Here is an 18,472-nt window from a genome sequence, read left to right as displayed (position 1 = left end):
TGTTGCCCCTGGCTGTGAGTAACTGACTGGCTTATTCACTTGCTCTCTTCTTCTCCAGAGAATGGGGGTATTTTCCTTCCCACCATGGAGGTAGATACAACATGTAAAGAACACACTGCATTTTTTATGGATAGCATTAGACGGAAGTATATGTCCTTCCCTCATACAAGGTCAGCCAAGAAATCTACAGCATGGTCAATGGCATTATGAATTCCCCACATGGGTTTGAATGAGACTTTTACCTTCCTTTCAAAGGCTAGTAGTTCCTCTTGCAGTAAAAATAACAACTCCTCACATTAGCATAGCCTTGTAACTCTTATAAAACACTTTCATTCAGGTCATTCTACTTTTTTCTACTATCTGGTTTTAGGGAGTGTGAAGTTTTAGTCCTATCTCACTGATGAACAATATGACACCCAGTGAGATGCAATGGCCTATCTAAAGTAAACACACTTAAAAAGATGAAGTTATAGCATGTTGCATTCCAATCATAGTGCATATTTTCATACAACTGTTTCTGAATCCAACAGATAAACTTTGCCAAAACAATATGTACACGTTTTGGAAAAAAAAATGTTAACATGAAAATTTTTAGGGAAAAATGATGATCTGCTTGTAAGGATCAAAGATTTTATGGATATCAAATACAGTCCAGTTTTTAACACAGAGGAAGAATGTGGACAGATGAGGAAAACCATCCCAAGTTAAGACAAATAAGGGGAATGGGAAAATGTGGAAGCAGTCCAATTTTCCTAAGTGTGGGAAAGTCTTAGGAAGTAATGTACTGAAAGAAAGCTGAGAACAAAAAATACAAGTTCCCAAACAGCATTACTATATAATTCTTTCTGTGCAATGTAAGTTATTTAGCAGCACACCCAACAGATACCAAAAATGTACTCTCCTTCAATTGTGACAACATAGAAATTTCTCTATATATTACCAAATGTTTCCACTATGATAAAATCCCTGCCCAGCCCCCGCTGCCCTTAGAACCACTTAAATAATTAGATTTTGGAAACTCTCCACGTTTTTATGTAGAGATGTACCATGAATATCTCTGTGCTTAAAGAAGACAAAACAGAGAATAAATTGAAAGAAAGGAATGAATAAAAAGAAAGAAAAATATACATCCTATCAGGAAGTGGCTTTTGGGTATGAGCCAGAAGTGGCTTCTATATGGGAAAGATCATTAAAGTTAGAGATAAGGCGCTGGGAGTGTGTTGGAAACTTTGCCAACTGTTAGCATTTATAGGATGAGTTACTCTAAATGCTTCACTTCCCTTCCCATTTTTGATCTAGATTTATAAGGTGAGACATGATGTCCTCAATATTCCATTCTAGCTCTCTTCAAAACAGATATGAAAATACAGTAAGTAACTTTAACGACATTCATTATTCTCCATTCTAAAAGTAATGCTAGTGAGAATCAAATGTGGACTACTCTGAGAAACAATTCAACATCTCAGATTAAGTTTAGTATAAAGGCAAACCATAAATAGCTAAAATATAAATTTTGCAATGCATCTTAATTTTTAAATTATCTTGTTATTTCTCTGCATGACCTCACACATGTAATTGCTTGTGTGTGGATGTCAAAGGACAGCATGGGGGAGCTACTTCTCTCTTTCCACTCTGTGGATCCCAGTGATCACACTAAGATCATGGTCATAAGCCTTGATAGCAATCACATTTATTTACTAAGTCATTTGGATAGCCCCATGTAAGGCATTTTAAAGGCACATGACCATATCTCTTTCAAATATATGTAATAGATGAAGTATTGCATAAGAGAGGTACTGAAAGCATAGTTCAGTAAAAGATACCATTATAGGCTTTGCAAAGGCTGTTAACATACTTTATCTATAGTATTAATTGTAGAATCTGCCATGAAGTTTTTTTTTGTGCTATTCTTAAAAACAAAACATTTTCCTATGTTTTTAAATATTTGAGAAAAAAATAATCAAACAATTTTCCATGGACTCAAATACTACAATGAATATTATTAATTTGTCTACTATGGAAATTTTTTTTGGAGTTTCCCCAAAAAAATAAAAACAGAATTTTGTACTATTCTTGAGTAAAAATTCAAAGGTTTCTCAGTATATTATAGAGATAAAAGCATGCCTATGTGCATAACTACAGTTTTCACCTAGCAAATTATAAAATCAGCCTAGGTATCCATAACACACAGAAATTATAAAAAATATATGTCATATATACACATATATAAACAACAATGGAGTTTTATTCAGCCATGTAAAAATAATGAAATTGTGTCATTGCAGGAAAATAGTTGCAAATGGATATCATCAAGTTAAGTGAATTGTACCAGACTCAGAGGAATCCTGTGTGGTTACTTTCATTTGTGGATCATAGATTTTCTATAGACACATAGGAGCATTTATACATACATACATATAATATAAAACAGATTCAGAAGAGAACCTCTTTAAGGGAACCAGTGAGAGGAAGAAAGAGCTGGAAGTATAGGGTGTAAAATAAAAGTAGTAAAATATGTTATATTATTGACTTAAAATGTCCTTATGAAACTTACCACTGTGAACAATGAATATACCATATGAAATTTTCAAATCTTAGTATTTGTAATTGCTCTACACATGAGCTTAGTAATATTTGTTATAATTTTATATATTGTTATAATTTTTAGTGTTAGGGTTTTAGTACTACATAAATAAGTGCAAGATCTGTGTGGATTTTTTTCCTGATGAACTGTTTCTTCATGTTCTCTATTACCCTATTTTCAGATCATCACCAGAGGTATGTTCATAGTAGTTATTTCCTTTTGATCAATAGTTCATACTTGAGGCAATTATTGAAACACATACGTACTCTAATTGCAGAAGTATGCAGTGTAGAAGAATAGGCCAAAGAGATCTGTAAATAATTCATGGAGAAATCACCCTTCCACCCAAAATGTGAAATAAACAGATACATGATAGAAATCAAGTTAGGTAGATAGGTAGCTATGGAGCTACCTTGATAGCCAGAAAATACAGAGAGAAATTAAAAATATTTAAACAAGCACACGGGATTAGGAGGGAAAAGTGGTAGGGGATAGGGGATGAATTACAGGGTAACAATAAGGAATAGATTTGATCAAAAAATCATTATATACACCTATGAAGTTATCAAACAATAAAAAATTAAAAATACATAAGCAATTTGATATACATGTGAAAGAAGTATAAATATGTGTCTATCTACATATAGGCTAAAGGAAACAAAAACAATTGGAAATTAAGAATTAGCTGTACTTTACTTTCTTGTATCTTCTATGTTATTATACTATGGTTCTTTCCTTAATTAGTGAACAGAACAAAAAATGGAATTAATGGCCACATCTGTTTGGTTTATTTAAAAATATTTGAGGACAAAATGAACAGCTAGGAACACAAGGTCCAATCATACCTCAAGTGTATAATTCACAGGTTTAAACAACAAACATTTTTCCTTCTAGATAGCTATGGAGAACTTTATCAGATAGTTTCAAAATGTAAAATACAATGTCTGGAATGATGTCTGTCTTCTTGTATAGAGAAACAATGTGTGTAATGTAAAATGTCCAACAGAAAAAAGAAACAAGATGTTCTGAGAAAAATACTTGTTGAGGAAAAGAAGCTGTGGGCTGGAGAGATGGCTCAGCTGTTAAAGGCTAGGCTCACAACCAATAATATAAGAAAAAGAACCTGCTGACTACAGCACACTATTTTACTTGGACCCCAACTCCTGTCTTTATAGAAATACAGGAAGGAATTCTTCAGAGTTTGATGTCTAAGACTAGTCCTTGGTAGGTAAGAAAGGAAAATGCCTGCATAATTATTAGGGATAAGGAGATAAGAAGAGAGCACCCCAGTGGGGAATAGATGACTAGTACCCTTTTCCTTCAGATCCTAAGAAAGCGATAATAGAAAAAAAAATGAACCTAGATCCCATCCCTGAGCACCATTTGTGTTAAAAGCACAACTATGAAACTGGGTGTGGTGACTCACTGGAGTGTGGTGGTGCTCACCTTTAATCTCTGCATTCCTAGGCAGAGGCAAATGGATCTCAGTGAGTTCAAGGCCCACTTGGTCTACAGAGTGAGTTCTGGAACAGCAACAGCTACATAGTGAGAACTTGTCTTAAAAAAATAAAGAAATGAATAAATAAATACATGAGGAAATACATATGAAAGCATCATTCTAAAACCCATTATTTTGTATGTTAGCCAGAAAAGGCAGAAATAAATAAGGTGTAATTAAAACAAGCATAACTTCATTTATTTATGCTATTATGTTTTAGAACATTGCCTAACTAGAAGTGTCTAGTCAGTTAATGAAGCCTTCTATGGACCTAGCACCATGGCCGTTACTCCAGAAGATTTCACAGAAAATCATACTCAGGGATCTGATCTTCTTGATAATGAAATACAGATCATGGTTGTGTAATTCAATAAATTTTTTTAAAAAATGGTGTTATCAGGGCACTCAATTTTATAAATATGCTGTATTTTAATGGAATTATGAAGTAAATTGTGAAAGTGAGTTAATTTATTTGGTTTTTGTTTTGTTTCTGCCTCTACAATTTAAATAAAAGTTACAAATACACATATATTATGAGAACTATATGGGAGCTCTTCCTGAAAGAGCTTTTTCTCTCTCTGGAACCAAGGTTTCAGCATGTCCCTTCCTTCACAGTGAGATTCCTATGGAAAGCATTAAGTCTTTGGGTTCTGTTTTTATCAACACTCTCATAGCCAAAAGAACACAAGTGTCTTTAGAATATCTCCTCTCCCTTCAGTGCGGTCACCCTGGGACTTTTGCGTCACTATCTGGACTTCTAATTACAGAGGCTATTTGACATTTTAAACTGAAATATTTCTTCCAAAAGACTTGCCCGTTTCTGCATGTACAGCTTTCTTAGCCCACTTTGTAATGGCATTTTGAATACCTTTCTATTAGGTAGCCACTAACATGAGGCAGCGAGCCAATCCATGCACACCTTGACCAGGTTCCAGCCCAAATGCATGAGGAAAAAAGACTTCATTTTCTGAGCAGGGTATTTAAGGAAACTCATTTTTGAGTGTCTGTTTAACTTTGAGAACTGTTTGGGAAAACTTGCTTTTAATCAGGCTTTTGACTACTGACAGTTAATGAGAGACTGGAAGGAGAATGGGCCAGAGTAAAAGAATGTTGAGGTTGCCTTTGGCTCCTGTCAAATGGAGAGGAGGGTGTGACAGAAACAATCAACTCTGAGACTTTGTTCCCCCAAACTAGATCACCCCTGATATTTTACTTGTACAGAATTCTCACTGTGGGACATAAGGAGCAGTACAAGGGATGGTCCTGTCCCAAGGATACTTGTGAAAATTTCTGAAGGTTTTACTCACATATGTAAAATAAAGCCAGTACCCCTCCAATACCATAAAACTGTCTTTAATAAAGAGTTCTTAGTGACACCAAATTCTTGGAGGCATAGATGACTGTGACTTTTATTTTTAACTTATAGCTGATGAACAACCAAGCAAGGGCTTTTCACACAGTACATACTTGCTAAATATTTATTCAACTGTAATGGCATGTTTGTGGAATAAAACACAATAGTCCTATACAAATCCAAACTAATATGCTTCTAAAGCAAGTAATGTCATAATTAGTAAGTTATCACATAGGAAAAAATTATAAGCATTACATTGTAGTAAAATTTCATAGTTTATAGAGAAGCAGGAAAAAAGGAGAGAAGAAATATAGTATTGGACTAGATCAAGAAGATAGAATGAGACAGACATGCTTCCTGTGGATTTTGGAGAACTTTGGATTCAAGAAGAACAAGGTTATTAAACAGCCACTTTGCGGACTGAGAGGATATATTCATAATGAAGAATTTTAGGAAGTTCTGCTGTGTTAAACAATCCTTATAGCTTAACAGTTGTGATACTTCACAAAATATGCACATTACTTTTCAAGTAAAACATGTCTATTTTATGGAAGAGTGTGAAATTACACCTTTGAACTGCTATATCATGTTTTCAAGTAAAGTGGCATTGTTTTTATGAAATTAGGCAATGGTTTTCATCATAGAAGGTTCAAAGAATTAGTAAAGGAAACAACACTGAATGTCTTGTAAATAATGAGGAGTCTATTTCTTTCCATCATGGTGCTTTGGCACAGAGGCTTAACGAAAATGTAGCCTCTTACATGTGGTGAAATAACTAACACCTAACTTTAAAACCCTGTTTCCTGTAGTTTACATAGCCTGTTGCCAAAGAACAGAAACTACTCATTGAACTTACTACCAGAGTTGAGTGTATCCTTTTCAATCTCCTTTTCTGGATCCATTGGACTCTCTTCTGTCTTCTGGAATGTTTGATCATAGTGAAGGAAAGATTCTATACATATGAAAACTTTCAAGACAACCTAAGAAAGGCACACAAAAAGACATAGAGGCCACTTCCTAATTGTCGTTGCCTAAACACAGCAGTACAGCTGATTTGCACAGGCATATAAACAGTGTTGTTCTTACCCGGACACCTACTTCATTTTTGACCCTGCTATGAGGGAACTTTTTCAAAGACAACCCAGAAAATGTCTAGTTATATTATTTTCCATTGTCTTTCTCCCTCCTTCCTCCTCAAAAAGTGTGAGTTAGGAAATAGGGTCATGAAATGCTCTCATCTGGACAGGCCATAGCCCTTGTAATATGAACTTACTCTTGCTGCAATAGCCTGTATAGGGCCTGCATAAGACTGAGCCTCTGAACATCCAGGCATGGGTAGAAAAAAAAAAAGTCTCATGGTGCCCTGATGTTCCCTGTGGAACTGTTGACTGCTGATGTGTTCTACGGAAAGTAGATTGTTGTCTTCAGTATCACTACTGGTAGTTTCCCCATGCTTCAGTGGATGACTCCAATCCCAGGTTCAAGAGGTCTATCTTGATTAAACTGAGTAGGTCATAAAATAAAAGCAGAACAGAAGGAGGTGAAAGTAGGAGGAAGATTTGTGAAAAGGAAGGGTGATCAGAAGTGGAGTGAGGATAAGACAGCGTAGAGGCTGCATGTGATCAGAGTGTATTTTATTCCCTTGTGAAATTGTCAAACAATAAGCTTAACATTTAAGATTGAATAAACACATACTTTTAAAAAAAAGCATGAATGAAAGGAGATATCATGAATTGTATGGCACTGCCTTACCTTGCCTGATGCTTAAATGGATGTGTTATAACTTACAAAACAGATTTAATTCAACAAAATAAGTTAATTAAAATAGACAGAATTGGGAAAATTAAGCTATGCCTTTCAAAATCGAGCAAGCACTATAGAAATGCAATCCCACATTGCTAGTCCCTGTAAATAAGTAAATGGGAGACCTGACTTATGAAACTTGTCCTCTGGCTTTCCTACATGTGCTAATGCACATGTACATGCACACATGCAATAAATGCATACATGTAAAATATAAGATATGGGTCAATATCTTTCAACAGCATAACATTTACTTGGGAAGAGGAAGCATGTATTTATAAAGGGTAGCTAAGAGGAATGGTTAGGATTTTTGGCTTTACAAGTCTGTCTGATTCTAAATATCAGCTACATATATTTATGATTTTGAACATATTTTTTAACTCATTTCTACATCTGTATACTCATTTGTGTACTTTGGTTAAGCTTGTGTTAATAATCCTATGAGGTAGATAAAAATCTCAACTTTTAATTCCCTGTGGCTATGTAAAACAGAATATAGGGGAAAGAAAGATGTGAATGTATACTAGGAAATGTACAAGTTCTTTTCATATTATATGTGAAACATGAGCTACATCTTGGTGTCTATGGATTTAAGTTGGCATTGGTAAAAGGTGAAGTAATGGCAATTGAGTAGGCTACAAATGAGAGCATACTGAATAGTGAGACTAGAGGAATTTGTGCTGAGAGGAAATTCAATGTCCAAAAAAACCATTACAGAACTTCAGAAAATCAATAAAGTCACCCAAATCTGATCTGTAATCTGTGGACAGCTTCATGTTTCATTTTCTCATCTGGACATTAAACCTTGATATTCCATTTTCTGAAGGATCAGAGAATCTCTGTGGGATTATGTGAAGTTTTGTTTTTATTCAAAATAATCTGCAGACAGAAATGAGATTCTTCGAAGAGAATGATGCCTATGTTAAAACTTCAGCACATCTTATTTTTGTTTTTTTATTTTTCAAGATTCTTTGAAGGTTTCCATAGACACAGTTTAGATCATTCCATCATATCCACTAAACACACATCGGTATTTTCTTCAGTCACCATCTAATCCCAGATAACTCTTCAGATACAAAGTGATAAATTCTGTGGTATTGATGCATTTCTACCACAAACTTGTACAGCAGAATTTGACTAGCAAGATGTTTGTAGTGCCATAAATTGTGATCTTATCAGTAAGGTATTCAAAACTGCTACTTTTGATGATGTTGAGGGTAAACAGAAGAAAAAAAAAAAAAAGATTTCTCTTTCCAGTCAAGAGTTTTCAAATGACAAAGGTAACTTCTTTCAGAAAAAGTAATGGTTATCCATTTTTCTATTGTTCTATGTTTACTGCTATATATGCTATGCTACTAACCTATGCTACTATGTTATCTATGCTCCTAATCTAGATTTCTAAGTCAATATGATAAATTTAGGACATCAAATCATTTTACCTCAAAGCAAGTGAAGTGGTCTGCTTTCCCCTTCTACTTATCACAATATAGAACATAATGTGAATTTATTTTTGAACTATTAATTCAAGCCAAATGAATTCTTTTGCAACTATACATCCTCTTGAATGCATACACCCAGAGGATTTTCTTCCTTCGACTCTCCTGACATCTCATTTTGCTGAGAATGAATTGGACTTACTGACGTAATAAGTTAATATCCAAAGACTTTGTCTTTCTCCCTAGAGAGCTTTTCAAAATCCTTTTGTCAAGCTGAGATATGGAGAGCACTGGGTCAAGGAAAGCAGGCCAGAAGCCAAGACCATCAGAGCCAATATAAGCAGCAAGGAGCCAGAGGCTAGAAAGGAACAAGGTTTCAAGGCGAAGTAGGGCTCATAGACAGGAAGCCCACTCTGAAATAAGCAGTCAGAGATTAGAGAATATAGAGGAGCTGAGAGTTCAGAGACAGCAGGCAGGCAAAATAAAACACCATGGCCATGGGACCTTGGAGCTCAAGCTAAGCCCTTTTCTAAGCACAGAAACTTGCATCTCTATTCTTTTGTTCAACTAATCAGTAAGTGATTTTTCTAGAGGGGTTGAACTAGAAGTAAAATAGCCGTTGCACCTCTAAAAGGCTAAAATACATTGCTCTAGAACAATTGCTTAAAATTTGAAAAAGTTCAATTTGGAAGAATATTTGGAAAATTTAATTGACCCTATCAGTTTTTAGAAGAGAACAATTGAAGCTCATTGTGAGAGTAGAGTTATAAAACAAAGTGAAACAAAACCAAAAACAGCAACATGGTAGGAAGGCTGAAGTCAGAAACTTAGTGTTATGACACCCATACCTGCTCCATGATATGCTTCTGCCCAGCATCTGCAGAGAGCCGTTGGATGGCAGATATGACTGAAACACTAAGATATTTTCTGAGCCCACATTTCTTTACCTGGAGGTGGATGAAAGAGAAAAACTACTAAGCAAAGTTATGGGTATGGTGTGTAGTTAATGGAGTTTGTGGTCATCCAACCTAGAACTAATATAGCAAGAGAAGCTTACTGATACTGAGGCTATTTGGCAATTCATCAAGACAATTCCTGTTAAGTCTGAACACCTTATCCTCTACTAGGCATCACACCACTTATCACACTGAACCAATTATAGACAAAAGTCAACCCATAACTTATAACTGCTGTGACAACTGTTCGTTTTCATCTTACCTTGAAGCCTATGCTGTGTTCCTTCCTGTAGTATAGGCAAGTAACTATTCCCTTCTTCTTGCCATTCTCAAAAATGATTACTTGAACACACACACACACAAATAAAAGTTTAAGGCACACACTATGTGCTCTGTACCTAACCCCTCCCTCCTCTTTGTCTACCTCCCATTCTCTCCATGCCCTCCTTTTTGTATTAATAATTATTCTTGTCCAAAGATAGCAATATGCTTTTCCCAGTCAATTAATGTTAGTATTTCTTTTTCCTCACCATAAAGTCTTACTGTTTCCTGGGTAGCAAACACTGTGTTTCACAAGTGTTCACAATCTTGGACAACAAGTTTACGTGCCCCATTGTTTCATTACTTTTGACATGCCCACTATCAACCAAAATTCAAAGCGTCACTTAGTGACTTCAGCATCTAATTTAAATTTGGAGAATTTTGAGTAAAGGTTCCTTCTTTGAGAAAGAAAAGGTTTAGCAAAAAGCTGCACAGGATTACCATGGAAGATGGAACTCCACACTCTTCTAGATGTGTGCTAATTAGAAGGCAACTTTGTATGTAGTACATTAAACACTTTTACATATTAGGATAAATGAATTAGAAATGATGGATTCTTTCTTCTGCTTCAAACAGTGACCTCAATAAAGCCAGTTAATTTCTTTCTGGCCATGTTTCTAAACCTTAATTATCTGTTCAGTTGATTGGAAACTGGAATCTCAGAGTAAGCAAAGACACAAGTGGTTGCAGCAGTGTGTTTTAGATCCAAGCAAGTACTTAACCTATTGGATGACTGAGAGGAAAGTCTAATGTAAAGAATAAACAGTTAGATTGAAGGAAAGGAAAAAGATACAGTGGTGTGTGTGTGTGTGTGTGTGTGTGTGTGTGTGTGTGTGTGTCTATGTGTCTGTGTATACATGTGCATACTCAAGCATACATACATGTACATATACACAGAAGAGAGGAAAGATAACATATTTTTTTCAAAATAAGATAATTGTGTTGCCCTCCATTTAAGCACAGCAAACCTCAGAGATCCTTATAACATTCTTAAATCTTTTTCTGGTCTTAAACTTTTAATTCATTATTGCTTTAAGTTTTTGCTTTGTGGGACTAGATTTCAGGCAGTTGCACATTCTAGACTATAAACCTAGCACAAGTTTTCAAACTGGGCTAGATCTACAGCCAATATTTTCCTTCTTGATACAGTGGAAATATGCCATGAACTATCAGACATTTTGAATGAGACATTCCCCATTAACAAATTATAAGTCCACTCTTAATCTCTCCTGACGAAAAACAGACTTGATTATGCACAGAAAATGACATTTTTAGTAAGGCAACTTCTTCAGTATATCTCAGAGCCAAAGGTAATATGCCTCTGTCCTGACACTCTCGCCAGTGTACACAGAGATGTGTGCCCTGATAGTGGATTTCTTTCTTGGGAAATGAATAAACCTCTTGAAATGAACAAACTTAAGTACATAAAGAACAGCAGGAAATTGAACGGCTTTTATGTTGACATCATGACTATCCTCTTCCTTTTTCATCTTATCTCATAAAAGCCAAATCTATGTGTGATCCCAGAGAAGAAAGAATGATCTCTACTTATGGTAGTAGCAAGAAGAAAATGTTGTTTAACAACTTCCTGATAATGAAATAAGTAAAATTACCATCGTACCAGCTGGTGTTACACAATTTACAAATTTCTATGGTAGATCTTCAGACACCAACTCAACTTAACTCAGACTTACTTGATATATTGAGGACAAACATCTTGCAGCCACTAAAAAGTTCTACTTTAAAAGCAACAGTTTATGTGCTCATTGAACTTTGAAAGCAAGTAAGGCAAGTATGAGGTTTTGAGAAAGAAACAGTAACTCAAAACCAGAGAAAAGGAATAGCTCCAGCAGACATTACCACCAGATGTGGGTCTGGGGAGTCTCAGAGTTCTACACATGATATTTAAAAAGTGTGGATCTAGAAACTCAGATATCCTGTAATGCCTGAAAACCCATAAGCTACATAAAATACTAGAAAAATCCATTCATACTCAGGGTAAAGCCATAACTATGAACCGACAGATCTAGAAAGCCTATAGTTAGCATGTGTGTGAAATTAAAAATCACATATGTGAACAATCTTGAAAGCAAGGAAAGCCAGGAAAACTTCTTTACAAACCTTTCCAACCTCTTCTAAGGAAGAGGCAAGCTTGGAAATGCTCTAATAGGATTCCATTCTAGTTTGGAGCACCCAAGGTACACATCAAAAATAATCCCAAGCATGAATGAATACACAGTTATGAAATTTGAAACCTTACAAAAAACATTAGCTACCATGAGAGTGCCTCCAGTAACGCAAATGAGAAAAGACCCATTTCATGAAGTAAGGAGAATGGAATAACTGGAGAGGCATTAAAAAAGTTTGAGCAGTGTTTAAAAATGAAAACAAAGAATATAGAAAAATTGTGGCCATAAAAGGTCACTGATAGTTACTCATGGTCTATGTAAAAATTGTAATCCAGAGATGGGGGCAGCTACGTTTAATAGCAAGTTGTTGCCCTTGAGAAGTTCTTCGAAATCCTGGTAGAGAATGATATTGATATGTGTGGGAAGCAGAATGCCTTTTCTACTTTCACCTTTGTTAGCAGTTCTTTCATATCTGCTGTGTCAATCTCAGGATTTTTTAAAGCTCTTCAAGGAGTAATTATATGGATTTGAAATGCAAAATAGAATCTGTTATCAAAGTCATCCAAGCATGTCAGTCACACAACTGAAAAATACGTGAAGTTCTGAAATTCATTTATTGTCTTACTTTCAAATTTCTGGTTAATGTCAAAGAAGATATAGACTAATAATCATATTTGGACTACACCATTTTTTCATTGCAATCACAGATTCTATAAATAATAATTCTTCAACTAACTGAAAGTGTCCTGTGAGAATCTATTGAGTACACAATATGCACAACAAAAGCATTGCATTTATTCTTATCATTATGTGTAAATGGTTTTCCCACCTTTCATTATCAATAACGCATACAATAAATTTATGTGCATTCTTATTTATAAGACAGCAGTTGTGAAATATTTGTCAGAAAACTACTGATAGATATCTTTGTTATTCAGAAGAGTTTGTAATAATAACATTGGAATCCATCATTTTACCACTGTTATACTCTTCTTCCCACCTACTTCCATACAGGGCCACACAAACCCTACTGCCATTACAGGCATCAGGCATCACAGACTTCAGTGTATTTTAATTTTCTTATATCATAATCACATTGTGAAAAGTTCAGGCTTCATGGGCTCTGAAGCATAGAACAACCGCCATGGTTCAATCTCCAAAAGAGGAGGATGGGAATGCAGGAGAGGGAAGGGGAGGAGATGGGTGATGAAAAGGGAAAAGAGGGGAGATGAAGCTCTCATGGGTTATAAATATTTGTATTACCACTTTAGAGACATTCCTCCTGAGCCCATCCTTATCTTGAGTACATCTGTTTCAAGACAAAATCCGGTAAAGTAATAACTGTCAAAATAATTAAGCTGGTTGTGATGGCTAGATTTTCAAGGTCTCAAAGCAATCTTCCAAATGCTGATTCTCAGAGAGTTCTTTGAGAAAAAAAAAACTGAAGTAATGTTAAGGCAAAGGAGAACTGAACCAGTCCTTGTAATCCACTTCCATAAACTAAACTAAAATAAAATAAACATCTCCTACCTTATTACTTAGTACTGTGGTACCACATGACACAGTTCTTTTCATTTTGATAGTCTTCTGACTGCTTAGTATAAATGTGAAGTGGCTATCTTGACAAATAAGACACACAGTTACAGAATGATTTTCAAACTGTCTGGAGACAAAACAATAGAGTAGTTAACAGATGCCACTTTTACATAGGATTTGACACATCGGGAAGGTATCAGAGATACCTAGAAAGATTCTGTTTTAGATTAATTGCCAAATCAATGTAGGCAGCACTCCATGCTTCTTGGAAGAGCAGATCCCTAGTCCTTAGCACATACTGAACATTACTGATAAAAGATCCCTTGGGAACTCTGCTTCCAATGTGACAGATGATGGTTGAACAGTTTTACTGTTTGCGACCATCAACATAAGGCTTGAGGATATTTACTCAGCATTGTATAAAATAAACTTCTGAAATATCTGTCTCTTCTGTTTATTTAACAAGGATCTTTCTGATGGGAAGAGAAAAATTACTTGCAAGACAAATTGCTTCAATGGCCAGTATGTTGGGTGCAGTGTCAAGGGAAAGGGCACACACTGCTATTTTTAATGGAACACTTCAAGAAGCCCCTCTTTTTATACACTACAATAATTGTCTTTCTCCTTTAAAGTCGTTCCTGGCATGGGTACCCACATACTAAGAAACACTTAAAGACATTTTAATATAAATATATGTTATATATTATATTTTCCAACATGGCTCAAAAGGACAATAGCTAATGTCTATGTCTATAATTATGTATGTTGATAGTTTCAGTGATTAGAATCTCTAATACCAAAATTTATCATAATCTATTGATTTTTCTATAACCTGGTTTATTGTTCCTGATATATTTGCAATGTCATGAGAATGAAAGGAAAAAGGCTTAGGAAGGAAGAATATGTTCATGTTTAGAAAACATAGGGTCTTTCCAGGTTAATCATACATATTCTAAATGCAATCAAAATTTATAAGAAAATGTTGAAAATATATTGTCCCACAGATATTCATAAATAAAAGAACATAAGATTGATACTATCAAAATGAAAGTATCTCTATCTCAAGACCATATCAGACTTGTCCTCAAATTTAATTTCTCCATGGACAATCAAGTCTCAGAAGGCAAAAAACACTGAACTAAATTATATTTTTGTTTTGTTTTTGAGTCAGGGTTTCTCCATTTAACATCCCTGGCTGTTCTTGAACTCATTTTGTAGACTTCTTCTGGCCTCTGTTTTCCAAGTACTGGGATATGCCACCATCCCATTGAGCTACATTGCGCTAACTTCTGATGATGTTTTTGAATTCATGAAGAACTTTGATATGCATTGTTTTCTTTGAGCTATCCAAGATTATTACCAACCTCATTGCATGCATAAGAAATTACTTAACATAAAGATAGGTTAGGATTATCAGTTCAGGGGCAATGGTCATGATAGATCTAAACATACAATCCAAATTTCCTGAACTTTAGTCGAATGTACTTTCTATAATGCACAGCTATATCAGTTTTACCCAACCTTTGATGGAGCATGTGTTCAAAGACATAGCCTCTAATTTGTATCAATTATTTTGTGTAGATTCTTGACCTTGACAAATTTGACAACTAAAAAAGTATCCAAAGTTCCAGGATCTGAAATTTGAGAAGGGATATGTTAATATTATAATAAATACTTGTCAACATATCTTTTATGAGGCTAAGCCTAACCTGTTGCCCAATATTTGTATGTCTGTGGGTTCCCTGTACTCCACATTGTCCTAACATATACTCTAACTTCAATTTAGTTGTTCCTTTCTGAAAACAATCCTCAAAGATAGTCATTTTCTAGTTGTGGTGATGAAAGATATTTGGATTCAGAAAGTAATAGTTCTTAGAACATGAAAACTATGGATAAGTTTAAGATAGAATGAGGACTTTGTATATGGCACAAAAGGAGGATGGAAGCTCCCCAAGAAAATTAGTTTTGAAATGGTTTTATCTAGTCCTCTAAACAATAGAAAAATGTTTGTGGAGAAAAATTTATGCGCTGTGTGCTGGCTGGTTTTGTTTGTCAACATGACACAAACTAGAATAAAGAGTCAGGAAGGAGCCTTAGCGGGAAAAAATGCCTCCACCAGACTGGGTGTAAGGCATTTTCTTAATCAGTGATCAATGAATGGAACGAGGATCAGCTCATTGTGGGTGGTGCCATCCCTGGTGGTCCTGGGTATTATAAGAAGGCGGGCTGAGCAAGCCATTGTGAGCAGGCTTTTTGGTCATGGTGTTCCATTACAGCAAAAGAAACCCTAACGAAGGCACTATAATGTAATTATAAATTGAGGGATTCATATGTCAAATGGCAGCATTGCATTTTCTATACCATCCTTCCCATATTAATTTACATTGCATAAAAAGCCATATAATTAATTCTAGCACAATTATAAATGCCTATATATCTGATGAGGATTTATTATTAAAATACACATAACAGAGCCCAAAAATTCTTATGTAGAATTATTTAAGCAATGTAAATTATCTAAAGAATACAAAATATATGGCAAGAGTGTTTTCCTGTAGATGTATTTATAGACATATTCATAATTCACATTTTAATTTTCATTTTTTGAGTTAAGGTCCTTACAAGATGCAGAATCAATGTGATGGCAGATAATTTATTAAAGAGACAAGTGCATGTGATTATGGTATCAAAACAGAACCCAGCATACTTTTGCAAACTAAACAAGCAAGACAGTAGCAAGTCTTGAAATAGTAGAACCAGGGAAGCTTCTGGTATAGTTCTCAGGGCAGAAGTTGAAAACGTAAGAGCTTTTGAGTTGTTAGTGGCTATCTTTCAGTCTAAGCGCAAGAGAGTCTAGTCCTAGTATTAAAAATGAAGAGAAGAAGAGTGTCTAGGGTCTAGGAGAGAGAGGGTAGGACAATTTCCCATTAGTGACTGTTGTGCCACTGTGATCACAGTAATGGGGAAGAAACTTTTAAGGAGAATTTATTTAGGCTTATATATTCATAAAATTCAGTTCCTTGGAGCTTGGCCTCCTATAAAACTTGGGCAGGAAACATGGAGGCAGGAAGGCTACAATGAAAGAAATACTTCTTTGTTTCTTGACATATAGGAAATAAATAGCAAGGAAGGTATGCACAGAGTATGCTATAGCTCAACAGCCTATCACTATTAACTTACTTATTCCAATAGACTTCACCACCCACCTTTGAACAAACTTTACATTTGCAATCATTACAAATCCATACATGGTTCAAGTGATTGTTTCAAATTTAGTTTTCTTTAGAAATGGCATTGGGAACATAAGCAGAGGTATTTTCAACTAATTTCTGAGAAGTTTCTTATTCTCATCAAGTTAACAAGCAAGATTAACCATCACAGATTTGGGGAGATCGCTGAGTGAGTAAATTGCTTACTGCATAAACAAGTGGACCTGAGTTAAGATCCCTTTACCTATACAAAAACCTGGACATGGCAGCATAACCCAATTGTAGTCCCTGGGCTGGAAGCTGGTGACAAGCAGATTCTAGGGACATTTTTTGCCATCTGGAAAGATACACTTCATATTTAATAAGAGACCCTGTCACAAAAATTTAGAAAAGGTACTTGACTTCTGGCCTTCCTACCCAGACACAATGTACTTTTCATATACCAGAGAGGTGAGTTGAGGCAAGATAAAACAAGGAGATCTGTAGTCACATTCTTGCTTTTCAATTTCACCTGGGCACACATGAGGTATATAGCTTCAAGTGGGCCCATAATGATGTCAATCTCTTCTGAAAAAGGTATCATATATGTGACCAGAAATAATGATGACCAGATATTGAAGTATTCCTTAAACTTTTCAAATCAACAGAAGACTCAAACCACCATTCTGTATCATTTTTCTTAAATTAGGTTGTAACGGGAACAAATTAAAGCCTATATGATTTTAATAGTGGATAATCTATTATTTATATGTCTTCTCTCTCACAAATAATTAATTTATGCTCTTAAATAACTAATTTTAAAGGCAAGTCCACATAATAAATACTTAATACTCTCAAGAAAGAAAAATAATTAGGGATAATTTCTAATTTCTAATTGATTTTTTCATATTAATACTTGGGAGAGGTACAGTATAATTAAAATGCCATAGAGTAATAATTTACTTACTTTTCAATTTTTATAATAGTTTGAATTTTATAATTTCCCCCCAAACCATCATAATAATTTTTCTCACATGCAAGAATTGTTGGAAAATTTGGCACCTCTGAGTTTTTCTTTGTATGTCAACTCTTCATCCCTGTCTCACAAGATTTACTTATTTATTGTGGTTTTCTCTTCTCAGGTAAACCTCTGAACATCCCTTGTAAAGCATTCTTTGGATTCAGTGGAGAGTCTGGACCAATGATATATTGGATGAAAGGAGAGAAGTTTATTGAAGAACTGGCAGGTCACATTAGAGAAGGTGAAATAAGGTATAGGAGCCCAGTTGTTTGTTTTTCTTTGATATCATTGCAATTAATCAATAAATCATGCTAGGGGAATTCTAAATAAAGTTTTCATTGCAACTTGAAGTCATTCTATTCTCTAAGACTTAATATGATGGAGAAATCTAGAGTGATATCTGCCTTAAAATACTTATTTTCAAGTATCTAATAGTCTTTTGTGAGTGTTTTGGAGGATGCCATCAAAATGTAATGATCCCCTCAAAGTTTTCAAAGAATATTGATCATGTTTCCAAAGCCTAGGCCACTGTTTCTATACTGGTAAGAGCAGACCTTTAAACTTTGCAGGTGACATCTAAGTTTGCTAGGTAAATATCTGTTCACTGCATGGGAATCAAACAACCTTCGTATGTCATAAGTATAAT

The 18,472-nt window shown here is 35.0% G+C and overlaps 1 protein-coding gene across 1 annotated transcript in view; it reads left to right on the top strand.

The window, feature by feature from the left end:
- The window catches only part of LOC127217724 (X-linked interleukin-1 receptor accessory protein-like 2), a 453,152-nt gene extending 435,002 nt beyond the window's left edge, over positions 1-18,150 (top strand). The window contains exon 5 of the mRNA XM_051178729.1: positions 17,948-18,150. Within this exon, the coding sequence (XP_051034686.1) occupies positions 17,948-18,141 (194 nt within the window). The 3' untranslated portion in view covers positions 18,142-18,150. The remainder of the gene's footprint in view (positions 1-17,947) is intronic.
- The last annotated feature ends 322 nt before the right edge of the window (positions 18,151-18,472 follow it).

The sequence above is a fragment of the Phodopus roborovskii genome, unplaced genomic scaffold, assembly GCF_943737965.1.
Source record: "Phodopus roborovskii unplaced genomic scaffold, PHOROB, whole genome shotgun sequence".
NCBI lineage: Eukaryota > Metazoa > Chordata > Mammalia > Rodentia > Cricetidae > Phodopus > Phodopus roborovskii.
This window is presented reverse-complemented; position numbering and strand designations above follow the sequence as displayed.